The 17,707-nt window shown below is 38.7% G+C and overlaps 1 protein-coding gene across 2 annotated transcripts in view; it reads right to left on the bottom strand.

The window, feature by feature from the left end:
- The window catches only part of LOC134344787 (transient receptor potential cation channel subfamily V member 5-like), an 89,021-nt gene that overhangs the window by 15,142 nt on the left and 56,172 nt on the right, over positions 1-17,707 (bottom strand). For both annotated transcript variants that reach the window (XM_063044878.1, XM_063044879.1), the window contains 4 exons: positions 17,348-17,520; positions 13,893-14,039; positions 8,938-9,141; positions 1,243-1,329 (listed from right to left, as the gene is read on the bottom strand). In XM_063044878.1, coding sequence (XP_062900948.1) covers positions 1,243-1,329; positions 8,938-9,141; positions 13,893-14,039; positions 17,348-17,520 — 611 coding nt within the window. The remainder of the gene's footprint in view (positions 1-1,242; positions 1,330-8,937; positions 9,142-13,892; positions 14,040-17,347; positions 17,521-17,707) is intronic.

The following is a 17,707-nucleotide window of genomic DNA, read 5'->3' as shown; positions in this document are numbered from 1 at the left end:
ATTCAAATTATTTTTGAAATCTATTTTCTGACTTTCTAGATATGTCAGACTGAGTAATAGAGATCATAATCCAGGGTAGGGTTCCATAAAGCAGAGGTTGTCAATGAATCTAGCAGACAAAGCACTTTCACTGGCAACAATTTTCATGGATACTTTGGCACCATTTTGCCTTTGCAGCTGAGAATATATTTCCCTTTCCAAGTTGACAGTATTATTTTGTTTTCGTGAATCTGTTTGTGAACACATTGCATCACAGCGTACACGAATATTCCAGTCTGTGCTTCATAAAAATGATTGAATATAATATGAAGAATGAATCTGAGAAGGCCTTAAAGTGCACTGCAGCACTAAGAAGATGTAAAATATGCTAAGGCTCTTAAGCAAACTATTTCAAAAGGGCATTTTCCAAGTAGTGCGGCTACCGTGGATGTAATGATTGACAAACTTTGTACAAATCTAGAAAAAAAAAGCACCATTTGACGACCTTCAGGAGGGATCACTTTGGATCTGAATTTCAAATTGGAATTAATTTACTTTCTGAAAGATCAATGAAGCAAAAGTTTAGGAGATTGAAAAAGTACAAGGATGTATTTACGGTCATTTTATTATGTATTACCTTGTTATGCTCCAAATGTACTTTTTGTAATATATTTCAGCTGGTTTAATTAAATGTTTTTGTTGGTGCAGAAACCATAACACAAATTATCCGCCAACAATGAAATTAATTACGTATTATATTGAGGAGTGTACTCATTCTGATTTTAACAAAACGAATTAAGAAGAATTGTGATTTTATTACTAGTTGCTGCATAGCTAATTGGGATTTTTTATAATGTTGAATGGCTTTATAACTCCCAAAAATATTAAAATGGACTTAAAATTGAGGACAAAATAAACAGATAATTTCATAAACTAGTAGAAAACAGCAAGAAATGTTTCAACATCTTCTCATAGAACTCTACGAAGAAACACAAGAATCAACATAAACCAAATATAGGCTCATACGGGCAATAAGAAGTTACTATTGATTAATTTAGCTAATCGATTTTTCAGTCTTACAATACAGATAACTTCATGTCCTGTTAACAAAAAGAACCATCATTTCCAAAAGTATTAACATATTCGTAATAAAGCATACTGGTGCTCAAAACTGTGTCCATTGATGTAAGAGTTCTCAAAAAAAAAGGAAACATTCAACTTTGGACAGCATGGTAATGTGATATTTTATAAGATTCAATGTACCTCTGTGACTAGGATCAGAACAGCACCCACAACTGTCAGAATTTCACCTGCCAAGCGAGCAAAATCTTCAGCTGACACATAGGCTTCCTGGAAGAATGAATGTGTATGGTTGAAAAACGAAGTGCATAATTAAAAAGCATTCTACATTTGTCTCAGCAAAATAGATTCTCTCTGCTTTTAGATTAAATTTAGTCAGTAGGTTTATGTCAAATTATTTTAGTGTCTTTCTTAAGCATTGTTTTTAGCCCACCTTGAAAACATTTCCCCAAATGGAATTTCAAGTTGGAAACCAAAAACAGAGAGCAGAATAATCTAATATCCCAAATTGAGACAACGCTATATTCATGAGAACAATGGTGCGAGGTTTATACATTTCTCACATGTATTTTGCAAACAGAATGCAGCATGAGCCAACAGTGTGTCAACTTTCCTGTGTAAGTTCTAATTTTATGTAGAATTAATGTAGAAATAAATAAATGTGTGAAATACTTGTTGCAGTATAACTCTATAAAAATCCCTATATGAAATCACCAGTGAGGGCAATGTGGATCATAGAGACTAAGACAGGAAAATATGTAATAAGGAAGTCAGAGGAATTAGGCAAAACTTTAAATCGTCTTCATGAAACTTGATGCAAAATAGTTACCAAAGGACCCAGTACAAATAAGGAGGCAAAAAATAGGAAATACTATTAGAACAATTCATGTACACACCAAACATGTTCTTACTTTAGAAATTACCTAGAGTTACCCATAGCCCTCTATTTTCTAAGCTCCAAGTACCTATCCAGGAATCTCTTAAAAGACCCTATCATATCTGCCTCCACTACCGTTGCCGGCAGCCCATTCCACACACTCACCACTCTCTGACATCTCCTCTGTACCTACTTCCAAGCACCTTAAAACTGTGTCCTCTCGTGATAGCCATTTCAGCCCTGGGAAAAAGCCTCTGGCTATCCACACAATCAATATCTCTCATCATCTTATACATCTCTACCAGATCACCTCTTATCCTCCATCCCTCCAAGTAGAAAAGGCAAAGCTTACTCAACCTATTTTCATAAGGCGTGCTCCTCAATCCAGACAACATCCTTCTAAATCTCCTCTGCACCCTTTCTATGGTTTTCACATCCTTCCTGTAGTGAGGCGACCAGAACTGAGCACAGTACTCCAAGTGGGGTCTGACCAGGGTCCTATATAGCTGCAACATTACCTCTCAGCTCCTAAACTCAATCCCATGGTTGATGAAGGCCAATGCACTGCATGTCTTCTTAACCAGAGAGTCAACCTGCGTAGCAGCTGAATGTCCCATAGATTCAGACCCCAAGATCCTTCTGATCCTCCACACTGCCAAGAGTCTTACCATCAATACTATATTCTACCATCATAATGGTGAAATATTTTCTATAAATTTTAAGGTGAGCAACAACGACCCCACTATTTTAGAAAGGAGGGAGAGGCAGGGACTCATTAGTCTGGTGAAAATGCTGGAACTTATAACAAAAGGATGTGTTATCAAGAAAACAATATTATGATTGTGTAGAATTTACATGCATTTATGAAAGGGAAACTATGCTTGATTAATCCATTGGTGTTCTTTGGAGAAAGAAGTGGAACCACAACATTGAACCAGGTACTGCTTTTTTAAGGACGCTTTTACACGGATTGTTGAACAATGTTACAGCATGTAGCATGAGTGTAATAAAGTCATAGAGTTATACAGCACAGAAGGCGATTCAAACTCAACTCATCATTACAGACCATGGTGTCTTTTTCAGCTCATCCTATTTGTTTGCACTTGACCCATATCCGCCAACGCCTTTCCCATCCTAGTACTTGTGCAACTGTCTTTTAATCATTGTAATTGTACCCACCTCCACCACTTCCTCTAGGAGCTCCTTCCTTATACCCACACAACACATGTGGACAAAACTTGCCCTCTGAATCCCTGGAATTTGTTCCTCTCTCACTTGAATTAAAAACCTCTAATTTTAGACTTGTCCACCCTGGGAAAAAGATTGTGACAACCCATTTTATTAATGGTCCTCATGATTTTATAAGCCCCAATAAGGTCACTTCTCAACCTCCTTTGCCCTATCCAAACAGTCCTAGCCTATGCAGATGCCTGCAATATACAACTATGATTGAGAGTTGTTTAAGAGATAGAAATCAAGTCTCAGATTGGAGGGTTATAACTACTGAGATACTGCAGGGATCGATACTTAACTCACAGTTATTCACAATACAAAAAGGATCTCGTGCTTTCCCAGCATACATAATGAACAAACTCTTCTCAGGCTTCCAGCCAGGTAGCGGTATAGATTATAACCAACACATCGATGACAATTACTGCCATCTTCATCAGGGAGATGGCTGAGCTTGTCATCAAAATGTTGGTTATAATCAATACTTGTACCTGTCTGGAATCCCAAGAAGAGCTTATTCATTCACAATATACATCAGCAATTTTACAACGAGAACTAAATATAATAACAGTTTTCTGATGACACAAAATTAAATGGGAATATGAGTAGGGAGAGGTATGTGAATAAGAATAATAATTCAAGGGCAAATAGACAAGCTAAGTGACCGAGTTACAATGGACAAATAGATAGCATGGATAAATATGACATTATGCAATTTGGAACGAAAATAGAAAAGCTGTTTGTCTTTCCCCAGTACATTGAGAATTTGAGAAACGTTGGTACAAGGGATCCTGGAATACAATACACAACCCTTATACACAAGTCGTTGAAATATTGGCCTTCATTGGAAGTCATTTGAGTAAATGAGTAAACAAGCCTTGCTGCCAGTGCATAAGGTCTTGGCGAGACCTCATCTGAGGTATTGTATACAATTTTAGGTCTTCTTACCCAAAAAGGATAGATTTGCTACAGAGGGAACATAGCGAGGATCTACCAGGCTGGTTCCTAAGATAGTAGATCTGTAATATGAGGTAAGATGTGAACAGATAAAGCTTGTATTCATTGAGATTAGAAAAATGAGATGTAACCTCATTAAAATGTACATTTTTTTTTACAAGACTGAAAAGGGTGGACGCAGGGAAGACATTGCTCCAGGCTGAGGAGTCTTGAACAAGGCACAACCTTAGAACTATTCTGACCTCCTGTTAAATTCAGAGATCTAGTTCAGCAATTATCACTAATATCCAGACATCAAAGAATTTTGGACTAAAAAGTTGCAATATTTCTTCAAAGAATGGTGAAACTTTGATAATGTCCAGATGGCTGTGGAGAATCAGTCATTGATTGAAATTCAAAGTGGAAATCAATAGATTTCTGGACATTAAAGAAATTAAGGAATATTGGGATAAAACAGGGAAATGGTGTTAAGGTAGAAACTTAGCAATTATCTTCTTAATGACAGAAAGTATGATTGTCTACACCTGCTCCTATTGCTCAGGTTCATGTTCTCTAATCCTTTGTCACACAACCACCAACATATCCAGCCCACCCACCAAAATACTTCCCCATTCATTGCTACTGTATATTACTAACATCCCTGGACAGTACAGCTACTAGGACTTGATGTTTCAATCCCTATGGTAAGTTAGCACACTTGATGTTGGGAGTGGGCTTAGAGTGGTGACAAGGAGGGAGAGTAGGTACATCATCGGGGTCATCGGGTGGGCACCCTCCTTCTTTGACGTTTCGTTGATAAGCCCACGACGTCTCCAGAGGGCTCAACAGTGCTACCTGGCGTCCAAGATACACCCCCCTCGGTTCCATACCCTCCTGTCTTCATCTTGCAGCCCAGTTGTTTTCTTTCTTTTTAATCCAAATCCAATTGCTGCTTTCTTCTGCTGCATTTGACAAGGACTTGATTGCCTGTTGGAGGGAGTGACCCCTCACCCCCATCTTCTTCAATAGACTGGTCATAGATGTAGCAACAAATCCCCTGCATCCCACTTCTACAATATTTATCATTCCCTGAAGTAGATCATTTGATCATTTGCCATTGCCGTTTATTGGAAAATAACCCATTGGGCGCAAAGTGATTTGTCTAAGGTTATGAAAGGTGTTATATAGATATTCTGGTTATTTCCTTTAACACAGAGGAATGTTAATTATTTGCCTGTTAAATTAATGAACAAACAGCTTGCAGTGCAGGCAGAAAAAAGCTAGCTTATCGATTGCAGATACAAGTTAATGAAGTTACAGAACAGGAACATTTGGAAATATCATCACCAGAATAAACCAGATTAATATTTTTATGTTTGACATTTGGATATTATTGACTATTTCTGAGCTTCTCAGAATTAAATGGAAGTAGAGGGTAATCTAAAGTGAAAAGGTCAAATTGCAAGAAATGGTACCTCAATTTGTGGCAACGTGATTTAAATGGTGCAAACTCAGAGTCTCAAGTACAGGAAGTAGGCAGCTTGAATCTTCAGAAAACATATCTGTCAATATCATGCTCCTATTCAACAATTTTAATGTGGTTTTAAAAGCTAATGAGCAAGGATCCTGAAGAATATAGGGGTATTAATTAGAAATATGAAGATTGAACCCAACTGCTATTTAAGTGTTAGCTTAAACAATTTTGTTCCACCTGTCTCATTACTACCCAGAGTTAAAACTCAAATCAGATATTCTAGACCTGATCCAATACTGAGCAGAAGATACAAAAGCCTGAAAGGATGTATCACCCGGTTCAAGGACAGCTTCTATCCTGCTGTTACAAGACTATTGAATAGTTCCCTAGTACCATAAAAAGGATTCTTGACCTCACAATGTACCTTGCTATTATCTTGCACCTTATTGTTTACCTGCACTGCACTTTCTCTGTAGCTGCTACACTTTATTCTGCATTCTGTTATTGTTTTACCTTGTCCTATCTCAATACTCTGTGTAATGATTTGATCTGTATGAACAGTATGCACTGCTTCTCGGCCCACGTGACAATAATAACAAGCCAATTAACCAATAATTATTGTCTCCTTGTTTTTCAAAATTTACTCAGGAGCTACTTGATTCCTTACAAGCCTCATTTAAAGTCCTAACTAATCAGTTTGCAGTTCATTTGCATAAATTACACCAACTTAATTTACTGCATCGACTAAATAACATCTGCATTCATCTTTCCCCTCTGTTCAGTCTAATTGCTCATTTCCAAAAACATGCTCTGCCTATACTTCTCACCAAAATAACTTCATATTTCATTACAGTAAATTTTGTGAGCACATTTTTATTTCTACTGAAATTGTTTCCAAATTATTCCATCCTGCTCCATCCATCTGTTAATTATAATTAACTGTTAAATGGCCATACCATATCTCCAGTTTCTGAATGTAACACAGTAAGCAGGAGATAGCAATTGCTGTTTCACAAATTGCCCACTGAACAACACAACCTACTTTTTGCCAAATCAAATGAAGTTCCTGCAATCTTAGCCTCTTTGGCATTCTGTAATGAAACCACACTCCACTCCTTAACTGTGTGCCTAGACACATCTTATTCAGTTTATTAAATACAAACTTATTTACAATATCTGCTTGTTTTATCCTTGCTATATTTGCTTAGTTAATCAAGTTTCTCCTTGCAATCTCACCTTATTTGTAGCAGTATCCCTCAGTGAAATATTGGCACTCCTTTATTTGTCTTTTCAGAAGGCCTGCCCTCCTATCAAGATACCCAGCCCACCAAGATATTTATTCACTATTTCTGTCACCATTCATTCTTGTCTTCACCCAATTTTAATTGTCAACTTGTTTTCCCCTCACATTTGTTTAACACTTTCTTTTACGTCTATTTTCTTTTTTCATCACACATTTTATCATCTTCCAATTTTTATGCTCCTCCTTTACTGTTTATGTTCTGTTCATGTGCCTTTTTCTTCAGAAATTGCTTAAACATAGATGCTTCATAAAGAACTTTTTTTGCATCATTTCTGAAAGGTTTCTGCTCATAGCTTGTTTGATCTCCTCCACTTTTCCTGACAGATTTTCTTCTGTTCTGATAAAACCAGAACATTCCTGCATGTCCTCCCTTTGGCTCAAGTTCACATAACTATAGTATTATAAGTGGAAACCCACTAATCAGTGGATCAGGATCAGAAATGAGTATTTACCATCATACTTTGCAGATTGTTAATCTGTCCATTGCCTTTACTGCAAAGGTCCTAGTTTTTCTCAACCAAATTCTTACATGAAACAAGATCAGATAATTTTCTCTTCAACAGCTTCATTACTACTTGCTTTATCTGTTTTGTAAACTAGCCAATTCTTCTCAAACCCATGTTGACTCTTTCCGATGAATCCACACCATTTTATGCATTAAGTTAATCTGCCTGTAATTATGGCCTACTTTAATTTCATTACTACAAGCCCAGTTAAGATTTCTTTGAAACAGGGTATTAGTCTTATAAAGGTATCTAATTTTGAAAGATCATATTCCCCTCTATCGCTCCCTCACTAGATGCACTCATTTTCTATGGTCCTCTACATACGTTTTTGGTATCCTTTTTCTCTAAACAGTCACCACCCTTTCTACATTAGAATTCGCATAAGCATATTATTTTCAGAATGAAGCACCTTTTCATCAAGAAGCACAAAGATTTCAACCACTGGACCAACAACAAAACAAAGTTATAACAATAATAGTGAGGATTCTATGAAAACTTCAATGTATCCTTGCAAATTTACATTGTTTTCTATTGGTTTTTGTCTGTCATTGAGCACAAAAATCCCACAGCAGGACTACTGAATATTTTAATACTTGTACCAATTGAGTAACTTGCCAGAGAGCTGAGAAGTATTAAGATGATTATTTACCAGAGATTCATTGCAATTTTGTCCTGTTAATTCAGAATTATTTTCTTAGGGAGAGTTTTTAAACTGGCTGTCATTTTGTTTGGAGTTCGCATATTAAGAACAAAACAAGCACCTTTCCTCCCTCCCAATGACAGACAGTTCTCCAATTCCAGGGCAGGCCACCGAGCCTCTAGGCTTCGACCATTGGGCTACAACTTCTGGACCTCTGATTGACCTTTGGGCTTCGATCTTCGATACCAACCCCTGGACTAGCTGATAATGAGACCCCAAGGCTCAAGGTCTGAGCATGTGGACCAATCAGCCTTCACCTCCTCCTCGCACAGATATGCACTGACCTGGCACAGCCTGACAAACACAAATATCCTTCGTCCTCAAGTCCACATTGCTGGCCTTTGAATGTGGAATAAAGGCCTTGACTCCAGATGTGTTCATCCCACGTCCATGGAGCGTGAAGCAGAGGCCTGACCTCTAATTCTTCCCTGCCCCTAAACTCTAGGAACTTAAAAATAACTGAGTCTGAGCAATCCTTTTGATGAAGACTGCATGAAGAAGCCATCTTGACATTCTTTTGCCTTGTTATTATGCTTTGATGTTATTTTTAATCTTTTAAATGTCAAATTGTCACCCTAAATTACCAAATTGCACAATATTTAATTAAAAAGTAGCATTGCAGTCCTGTAGAATTGATTACCCACATTTGCTGCACTAACAGTTGGGCCATTTACAATATACCAGTATGTGTACAATGGACATGGTGAGCCACTGGGTCTGCTTTTGTGCTGCACAAGTCCATGAGGGGTAAGATTATGGAGTGATTTGTAAACAGTTAACGCTGAGAAACTTTTTTCTGTTTTTTTTAAAAACACAATTATGTGGATAATAATTCTGCTTTTTTGCTCTTACGTTTAATGGTTTTGGAACCATAATGGTGATGTTGTCCCCATCAGGCCCTGCTGGAGCAAGAGGACGATACACACAGCAGACAGTAAAAATGATTGTGTATAAAAAGTAAAGTGCAGTCCACAATAGGAAATATTTGAATCCATAATTAGTCCACTTATGATGCAGCACTTCTTTTACTGGAGTAATTTTTAGCAGCTTCCGGGCCTTAAAGAAGAGGAGAAATAAGTTAAGATTACGACTTGCAATTTCTTGAAGCTCATTTTTATTTTGGCTTACTTAGCTTCATATAATGCACCTTAAACGTCAAATATTCAATAGCAATCATGCATTTTTGCAACACTTGAACTTATTCCAATCTGGCCGTCAGAGAAGCAAAACACTAAACAAACACAAGACTTAAGGGAGGGTTAGAAATAAACTTTCAAGTGATATAGATGATGTAAATGTGATAAGAGAAAGGGGAAAAGCGGGGGGGGGAGAAGAATGAAGATAGCAGTAAGATTTGAGGTAGTGAGTTGTAGGTTGTAAAGGGACATTAACAGGATGCAGAGCTGATCTGAGGAGTAGCAGATAGCAGATGCATTCAGCCCAATCAAAAATGCGAAGAGATTCATTTAGGAAGGTGAAATTTGAATGCAGAATACAGGGTTACTGGCAGGATTCTTAGCAATGCGGAGGAACAGAGGGATTTTGGGATCCACATCAATTCTTTCCTTCAAAGTTGCCACACAAGTTGATAGGGTCATTAAGAAGGCTTACAGTGTGCTTGCCTTCGTTTGTAGGGGAATTAGTGAGTTCAAGAGCCACAAGGTAATGCTGCAGCTCTATAAAGCCATGCTTTAACCACATTTGGAATATGGTGTTCAGTTCTGGTCACCTCATTATAGGAAGGATGTGGAAGCTTTAGAGGGTGCAAAGGAGATTTACCAGGATGCTGTCTGGACTAGAGGGAACATCTTATGAAGACAGGTTGAGTGAGCAAGGCTTTTCTCTTTCGAACAAAGAAGATGAGCGGTGGCTCGTTAGAGGTGTACAAGATGAGAGCAGTAGATAGAGTGAATAGTCAGACTCTTTTCCCCAGGCAGGATAATTTCCCTTGAGGGCATAATTTTGAGGTGATTTTAGAAATTATGGGGAGAGGATTTTAGAGGCAAGTTCTTTACAAAGAAAGGGGTGGGGGTGTGGGATGCCCTACTAGGGATGGTAGCAGAGGCAGATACATTGGGGGCATGTAAGAAACATTTAAAGAGGCACATGAAAGATAAATTAGGTTAAAAAGCTAGCATCACATCATGAGCCAAAAGGCCTGTATTGTGTTGTAATGTTCTATGAAGGAAGGAATATTGAAATTAATAAGTTTGAATATTAAGCCAGTGCCATTTAGCAGGTTTATAGGCAATTTGGTCAGGTAGAATGATAGCAAAAAATTTTTAATTGCATGAAATTTATGAAGGATGGCCATCTAAATAAATTTGAAAATCCCCTCGGAGATGGTGAAGAACATGAGTCAGTAACAAACATTGAATATGGAGCAAAGATAGTTAAGGGCATGGGAATGAAGTGAGCAATGATTTACGAGATTTGAAACTCAGTTTAGATCAAAGGTAAAAGAAGAGTTTGTTAGTCTCAAGCATTGTTGAGTTATTCAGTTCCATTTTGGTTCTGTAATTCAGGAGGAATATTTTATACTACAAGTATTTAGACAAGCTTATATCCAGAGAAGGGTACAGAGCTATGAGGGGAAGTAATTGCTTTTTAACTCTATTATTTATTAAAGTTTAACTATTATTAAACTCTAAGAAATAATTTTTAAATTTAAAAACATCAACATAAAGTTTTACTCTAAAATATAGCAAATACAGTAGGTGTGTTTAAGACAGTCATGTCAAACAGTTAATTATGGTCACAAACACGAGAAAATCTGTGGAAGCTGGAAATCCAAGCAACACACAGAAAATGCTGGAGGAACTCAGCAGGCCAGGCAGCATCTATGGACAAGATAAACAGTCGACGTTTTGGGCCAAGACCCTTCATCGGTACTGAAAAAAAAAATGAGAAGTCAAAGTAAGAAAATGGAAGTGAGGAGGAAGAAGAACAAGGTGGGAGGAGAGGGGGAGTGGTAAACAAAGAGCTGGGAAGTTGATTGGTGAAAGAGGTACTGGGCTGGAGAGGGGAAATCTGATAGGAGAGTGTAGAAGACCATGGAAGAAAGGGATCAGAGGGAGTTGGGAGGTGATGGGCAGGTAAGGAGATAAGGTGAGAGTGACATGGGATTGGGGAATGGTGAAGGCAGGGGTGTGAGTATAATTTCCAGAAGTTCAACAAATTACTGCTCATGCCATCAGGTTGCAGGCTACCCAGACGGAATACAAGGTGTTGCTCCATCAACCCAAGTATGGCCTCGTTGCAGCAGTAGAGGAGGCCAAGGACTGAAATGTTGGAATGGGAATTAGATGTAGGATTAAAATGGGCAGCCACTAGAGATCCCACTTTATCTGACGGATGAACATAGGTGTTGGGCGAAACAGTCTCCCAAACTACATCAGGTTTCACCGATATACAGGAGGCCACACTGGGAGCAGTGGATACAGTAGGTGACCCCAACAAACTCACAGGTGAAGTAATACCTCACCTGGAAGGACTGTTTAGGGCCATGAATGGTCGTGAGGGAGGTGGTGTAGGGGCAGGTGTAGCACTTGTTCTGCTTACAAGGATAAATGCCAGGAGGGAGATCAGTGGGGAGGGACAAACAGAGAAGGAAGTTAACACTGGGAGCAATCCCTGCGGAAAGCGGAAAGTGGGGAGTGAGGGAAAGATGTGCTTGGTGGTGGAATCCCGTTGGAGATGGCAGAAGGTACACCATAATTATGGTATGGCGGCTGAATATTTAGAACAGATACAAGAATAAAACATTGGTGAAAACGTTTACTTATTAATGATACTTGTAAATCACAGCTTTAAAATTTATTGCCTCTATAACCATGATCAAGTTCCAGACAGGAGACACAAGTTAATTCTGGAGAGGTTAACCTCAGTCACCAAGCAATCCCCTGGTGACCGGCCAACCTGCTTGAATTGAAGTAAAGCTGGTGCACAGAAATGGGCAAGGTAAATAAATCAAAACCGCTGGCAGGAAACTAGATTAACTCGATGAATGATTCTCTGGTAAAATCAACTCCAAAGACTCTGTGAATGGGAGTGAGTTTATGTACCAAATCTGGCTCTTAGGGCTTCACTTGGAATCCCTACAAAACCTTCCACAGACAGAAGACCTGCTGATAGACATTCCACAGTGTGTATTTTTTGGTACTTATCCTTGAGCCTTTTTATTTAAAAGTTAGTATTAATTTAGCTCTTCCGGTTTCCAATTTATAAAATTTAAATCAAGTCCATAAAAGTGAAAAGGAAGCTCTCAATTTAAGTACAAGGGCGTAAGTGAAATGACCATCCAACAATTTGATTCTCTGACAAATGAAGCATCAGGAAAATTAGGTGGAAGCCTTGATGACTTCACTCCTACCTTATCTGCAGAGTCTTTGAATCCTCATAACAGTTCTGCAAAGATCTGTGGGGGTTGGGGGGCATTGCTGGGAACAACCAACCAATAGTTCCTGGTTAATCAATAACTTACTCTCAACCATGTTTTCAATTCCCTTTCTGCCCTTGCTCCTTTTCACCTCTGCAACCTCCAACTGACCTACAATAAGAAGCATAGGCTCCTTCAACAATGATCACTTTAGCTTTGCTAAATTAAATCAGTCTGTTATGGTTCCAACTGCTCCAGTGTTCTCTGCCTCTCTGAAATAAAATTTAACAATACTTTGACTAGCTTTTGGACAGCATTGCTCAGACAATGCAGCCCACTATGTTGAGCCGATCTTGGTGTCAATATCCTCCTTCTGTGTATCATCCATATCCCACCATTCCTTTCACATTTATGTGTCTATCAAAAAGGATTTAAAATTCCACCAAGATGACTACTTTCACTACCACTCACGTCACCTATTCCAGGCTCTGTGTGAAGCACTTGCCCCTCGTGTTGTCTTTAAACTTCCTTCCTCTAATCTTAAAAGCATGCCCTCTGACATTTGACATTTCTTTCCCAGTTAAAAGATTCTGACTCCTTACCCTGTCTATGCCTCTCATAATTTTAAAAACTCCTATCAGGTCTCCCTTCACTTTTCAATGCTGTAGGGAGAACACCCAAATTTGGCGAAGCTTTCCTTACAGCTTATACCCTCTAATCCGGGCAGCATTCTGGTGAACCTCCACTACACCCTTTCCACACTCTCCACATCCTTCCCATAATGGGGCAAACAGAACTGCACACAATTCTCCAAGACTGGTCTCACTAAAGTTTTCACAGTAAAATTCATGCTAATTTTTTTCATAGTAAATTTCAAAACAATCACAGAAATAATATTTTGCAGAAATTTCATAAAACAGCAGACTATTTAGCCCATTGCATCCATAATAGTTTTAGTACTATTTTCATATCTCTGGTGGTCATGATTCCTCTTGTACTACTTCAAAGTCATGAGGGGCTCTGCATCTACCAACCCCTTGGTTAATAAGATCAAAGCATTTACCATTAACTGGATGAACAAAAAAAAAAAAATCCACATTTTCCCCTTTTATTTCCTTGTGTGTCTTGGTGTTAAACTATATCGAAAGTGTTCTGCAATGTTCCTTCCATTTATTTATTTATTATTTAACACCTGCGTGAACCAGCCATTGCTCGGAGCAAATTTTTTTTATTTAACACGGCCTAAAAATTGCACGCCATTTTAATAAAACATTATATAAAATAAAATTCCAGCTGTGCAGCAACAAAGGCTACGTGTGCAGGAACATTTCAGTTACTGCGCAGTCATGCACTGGCACAGTGGTGTTCTGTGAAACAACTGAGGAAAATGGGTTCCTGCAATCTCAGTATAAGTGTTTCTATCACTCACCTCCTTCTTCTTGCTCGAACACAAGATATCAAGGACAGAGAGTTCATCACCCCAGGTATCAATTCCAGTAAGATCATACAAGGTGGAGGATACCGGTCCAAATGCCCAATAAATCTGCTTTCTCTTCTGCATGAAATGACTAAACATCTGTTAGAAAAGCATACAATAAAATCTATCTTGATTCAAACAATTACTAATATCACATTATGTTTACAATATCACATTAGGGAAAAATTACATTACCAGATCTGCTGACCAAGTAGGTATGAACAGTCAGATATTATAGGGTAGAGTACAAACACAAATAATTTTCAAGCTTAGCCATCTGGAATGTGTCTCACAGTTTAAGCAAATTCAAATAAGTGGAAATACATTTATTTGCATTGTAAAGACAAACTGTCTAAGAACACAAATTACTAGAACTATAGATGTATATAGTCTTTCTAACAAGCAAAGACAGATATGTCAACTTTCTGAAATATTCATGTGCTGTCCAGCTCATAGTCTCGTTGTAACTCAAAGACATCTTTAACGGAAATGTTTTACACTTTACTGTCTTTTCCCAACTGTTTTGGGCATATAACGTGTAAGCATCATTGAATAACAGGAAAACACAGTCTGGCCGACAAGTAACAAACCAATTGAAACTTGGAGCTGATGAGAGACCCGGAGGGAGTAACAGATGCTGAGGCTTTGGCAAGTTTCGGGGATGACAGTGGCAGTAACCCAAGGTGGGAGAAAGTACGACTAGCCCAATTTACCAATGCCATCATCAATCTGTAGCAGCAGCTTCACTTACACATGAGAACTCACTTCCTCAATTCCAAATTACAAGACAACACCAAGTAATCAGCTCAGAAGTATTCAGCGAGATTTATCCTCCTTCTGTAAAGACGGCACGAGGTTATTCTAGCAGACAAGGTGAAAGAGAATCATGAGGGATTCTACAGATATGTTAAGAGCAAAAGGAATGCAAGGGACAAAATTGGTCCTCTGGACGATCAGAATGGTCAGCTATATGTGGAGCCAAAGAGATGGGGAGGAGATCTTAAAGGGATTTTTTTGCAACTGTATTTACTCAGGAGATTGACACAGTGTCTATACAAGAGAGAGAAAGCAGCAACGAGGTCATGGACCTTGTATAGATTAGAAGCTGATTGCTGTCCTAAGGCAAATTAGGGTGGACAAACTCAACAGGGCCTGACGAAGTGTTCCCGTGGCTCACCTGTGGGAGGTATGTGCAGAAACTGGTAGAGATATTTAAATCATTCTTAGTGACAGTTGTGGTACTGGAGGATAGCTAATGTTGTTCCACTATTTAAGAAAGGCACTAAAACTAAACCAAAAATATATGGGCTGGTGAGCCTGACATCAGTAGTGGGAAAGTTATTCTAAGCTATTTTAAGGGACAGGACGTGTTATCTGGAGAGACATGAACTGATTAGGGACAGTCAGTATGGCTTTGTGCATGGTAGTTCATGTCTAACCAATCTTAAGAGAGATTTTCAAAGAAGTTACCAGGAAAGCTGATGAAGGCAAGGCAGTGGATGTTGTCTACAAGGACTTCAACAAGGCAATTGACAAGGTCCCGCATGGGAGTTGGTCAAAGAGGTTCAGTCACTCGGCATACAAGATGAAGTAGTACACTGGTTTTGTGGGAGAAGCCAAAGACTGGTCGTAGAGTGTTGTCTCTCTAACTGGAGGCCTGTGTCTAGTGGAGTGTCACACCGCAGGGATCAATTGTTGTTGTTGTTTGTCATCTATATCAATGATCTGGATGATAATGTCACTAATTGGATCAGCACATTTGCAGAAAACATGAACATAGAACATAGAATAGTACAGCACAGTACAGGCCCTTCGGCCCACAATGTTGTGCCGACCCTCAAACCCTGCCTCCCATGTAAGACCCCACCTTAGATTCCTCCATATACCTGTCTAGTAGTCTCTTAAACTTCACTAGTGTATCTGCCTCCACCACTGACTCGGGCAGTGCATTCCACGCACCAACCACTCTCTGAGTAAAAAACCTTCCTCTAATATCCCCCTTGAACTTCCCACCCCTTACCTTAAAGCCATGTCCTCTTGTATTGAGCAGTGGTGCCCTGGGGAAGAGGCGCTGGCTATCCACTCTATCTATTCCTCTTATTATCTTGTACACCTCTATCATGTCTCCTCTCATCCTCCTTCTCTCCAAAGAGTAAAGCCCTAGCTCCCTTAATCTCTGATCATAATGCATACTTTCTAAACCAGACAGCATCCTGGTAAATCTCCTCTGTACCCTTTCCAATGCTTCCACATCCTTCCTATAGTGAGGTGACCAGAACCGGACACAATACTCCAAGTGTGGCCTAACCAGAGTTTTACAGAGCTGCATCATTACATCGCAACTCTTAAACTCTATCCCTCGACTTACAAAAGCTAACATCCCATAAGCTTTCTTAACTACCCTATCTACCTGTGAGGCAACTTTCAGGGATCTGTGGACATGTACCCCGAGATCCCTCTGCTCCTCCACACTACCAAGTATCCTGCCATTTACTTTGTACTCTGCCTTGGAGTTTGTCCTTCCAAAGTGTACCACCTCACATTTCAACATTTAAAAGAAGTATGTATAGGTACATGGATCGTTGGGGTATGGTCCGGGTGCAGGTCAATGGGAGTAGGCAGTTTAAATGATTTGGCAGGGACTAGATGAACTGAAGGGTCTGTTTCTACGATTCTATCTCTGGTCATTGTACTAAACATGCCAGAAAGTAGCATCCTCTCTTGCTTGTAGTTCAGGGCCATAATGCAAAGTGTGGATGCTGCCCTTTAATGCTACCAATCAAGAATTAATTTTTCCAACACATTTCTGGCTTATATTCCTTGTTTGATGAATTCTGAAGATCTCTAGCTAGTTTTGGGAGCTTGCCTCTCTGATCATTATCTAGGGATAATTGGAATCTGTATTTTGCTTTTCCAAAAGCTGTGGACACTGGTTTAGTTGAAATTGAAAAGATTTAGATTGTTAGGAATTTCTTTTGGTTAAAACAGATAATAATGCATGGATAAATGGATGCAGTGCTTACAAGTTAAAGTAGATTTCAGAAGCTAAGTGAGCTACTTTGTTCAAAGAAACTAGATTTAGTGACATTATTAAGGGCACACATCCACTTTAAAAGTAAAATAATTGAGGAATAAGATGGCTGTAATTTTCAAATGAGGAAAACTGCAATAATCTATTTAATACTGAGATAAATAAAAATGTTGTAGGCCCAGTCAGCTCAATAATGCAAATAGCTATTTACAATGTAGATTTTGCATATTCCTTAAATATTAATATTTACATGACAGTTTCCCCAAATTTGTAACAGCATTTTTGGAAAACCTGCTTCTATTAAGTTGTTGACAACTACACAGCATTTTGTCAAAAAACTATCAAAATTTAATAAAGTAGAACTGTGTTAGCTTACTGCTACATCCCCTTCGAATGCTGACAACTTCATGGGAGTCAGCCCATCTTTGTTGGTGATGCTCTCCAAGTATTCAATTTTTTCCTTTGAAATAAGTGACGAGATAAAATTGTACATTCTGCAGGCCATACTCTTATTTGGGTGCAGCACAAGCATGTGGAAAACTGTGTTACCTATAAAACAACAAAATAAGATTAGGTCTAATGCATTTTAAAATATTGATTGAAAATGCCAGCACATATCTAAATTTTTTGCTGCCTAAAAGTAAACATTACATGGCCCATATTGCAATGAGTAACATTAGAAGGATTAAGATTGCCCTGTAACAACAGAACAATATTTCCCTTCTAACACTGCCCT

This window comes from Mobula hypostoma, chromosome 4 (assembly GCF_963921235.1).
Source record: "Mobula hypostoma chromosome 4, sMobHyp1.1, whole genome shotgun sequence".
Classification (NCBI taxonomy): domain Eukaryota; kingdom Metazoa; phylum Chordata; class Chondrichthyes; order Myliobatiformes; family Myliobatidae; genus Mobula; species Mobula hypostoma.
Note: the sequence above shows the minus strand (reverse complement) of the source record. Positions and strands in the feature narration are given on the sequence as shown.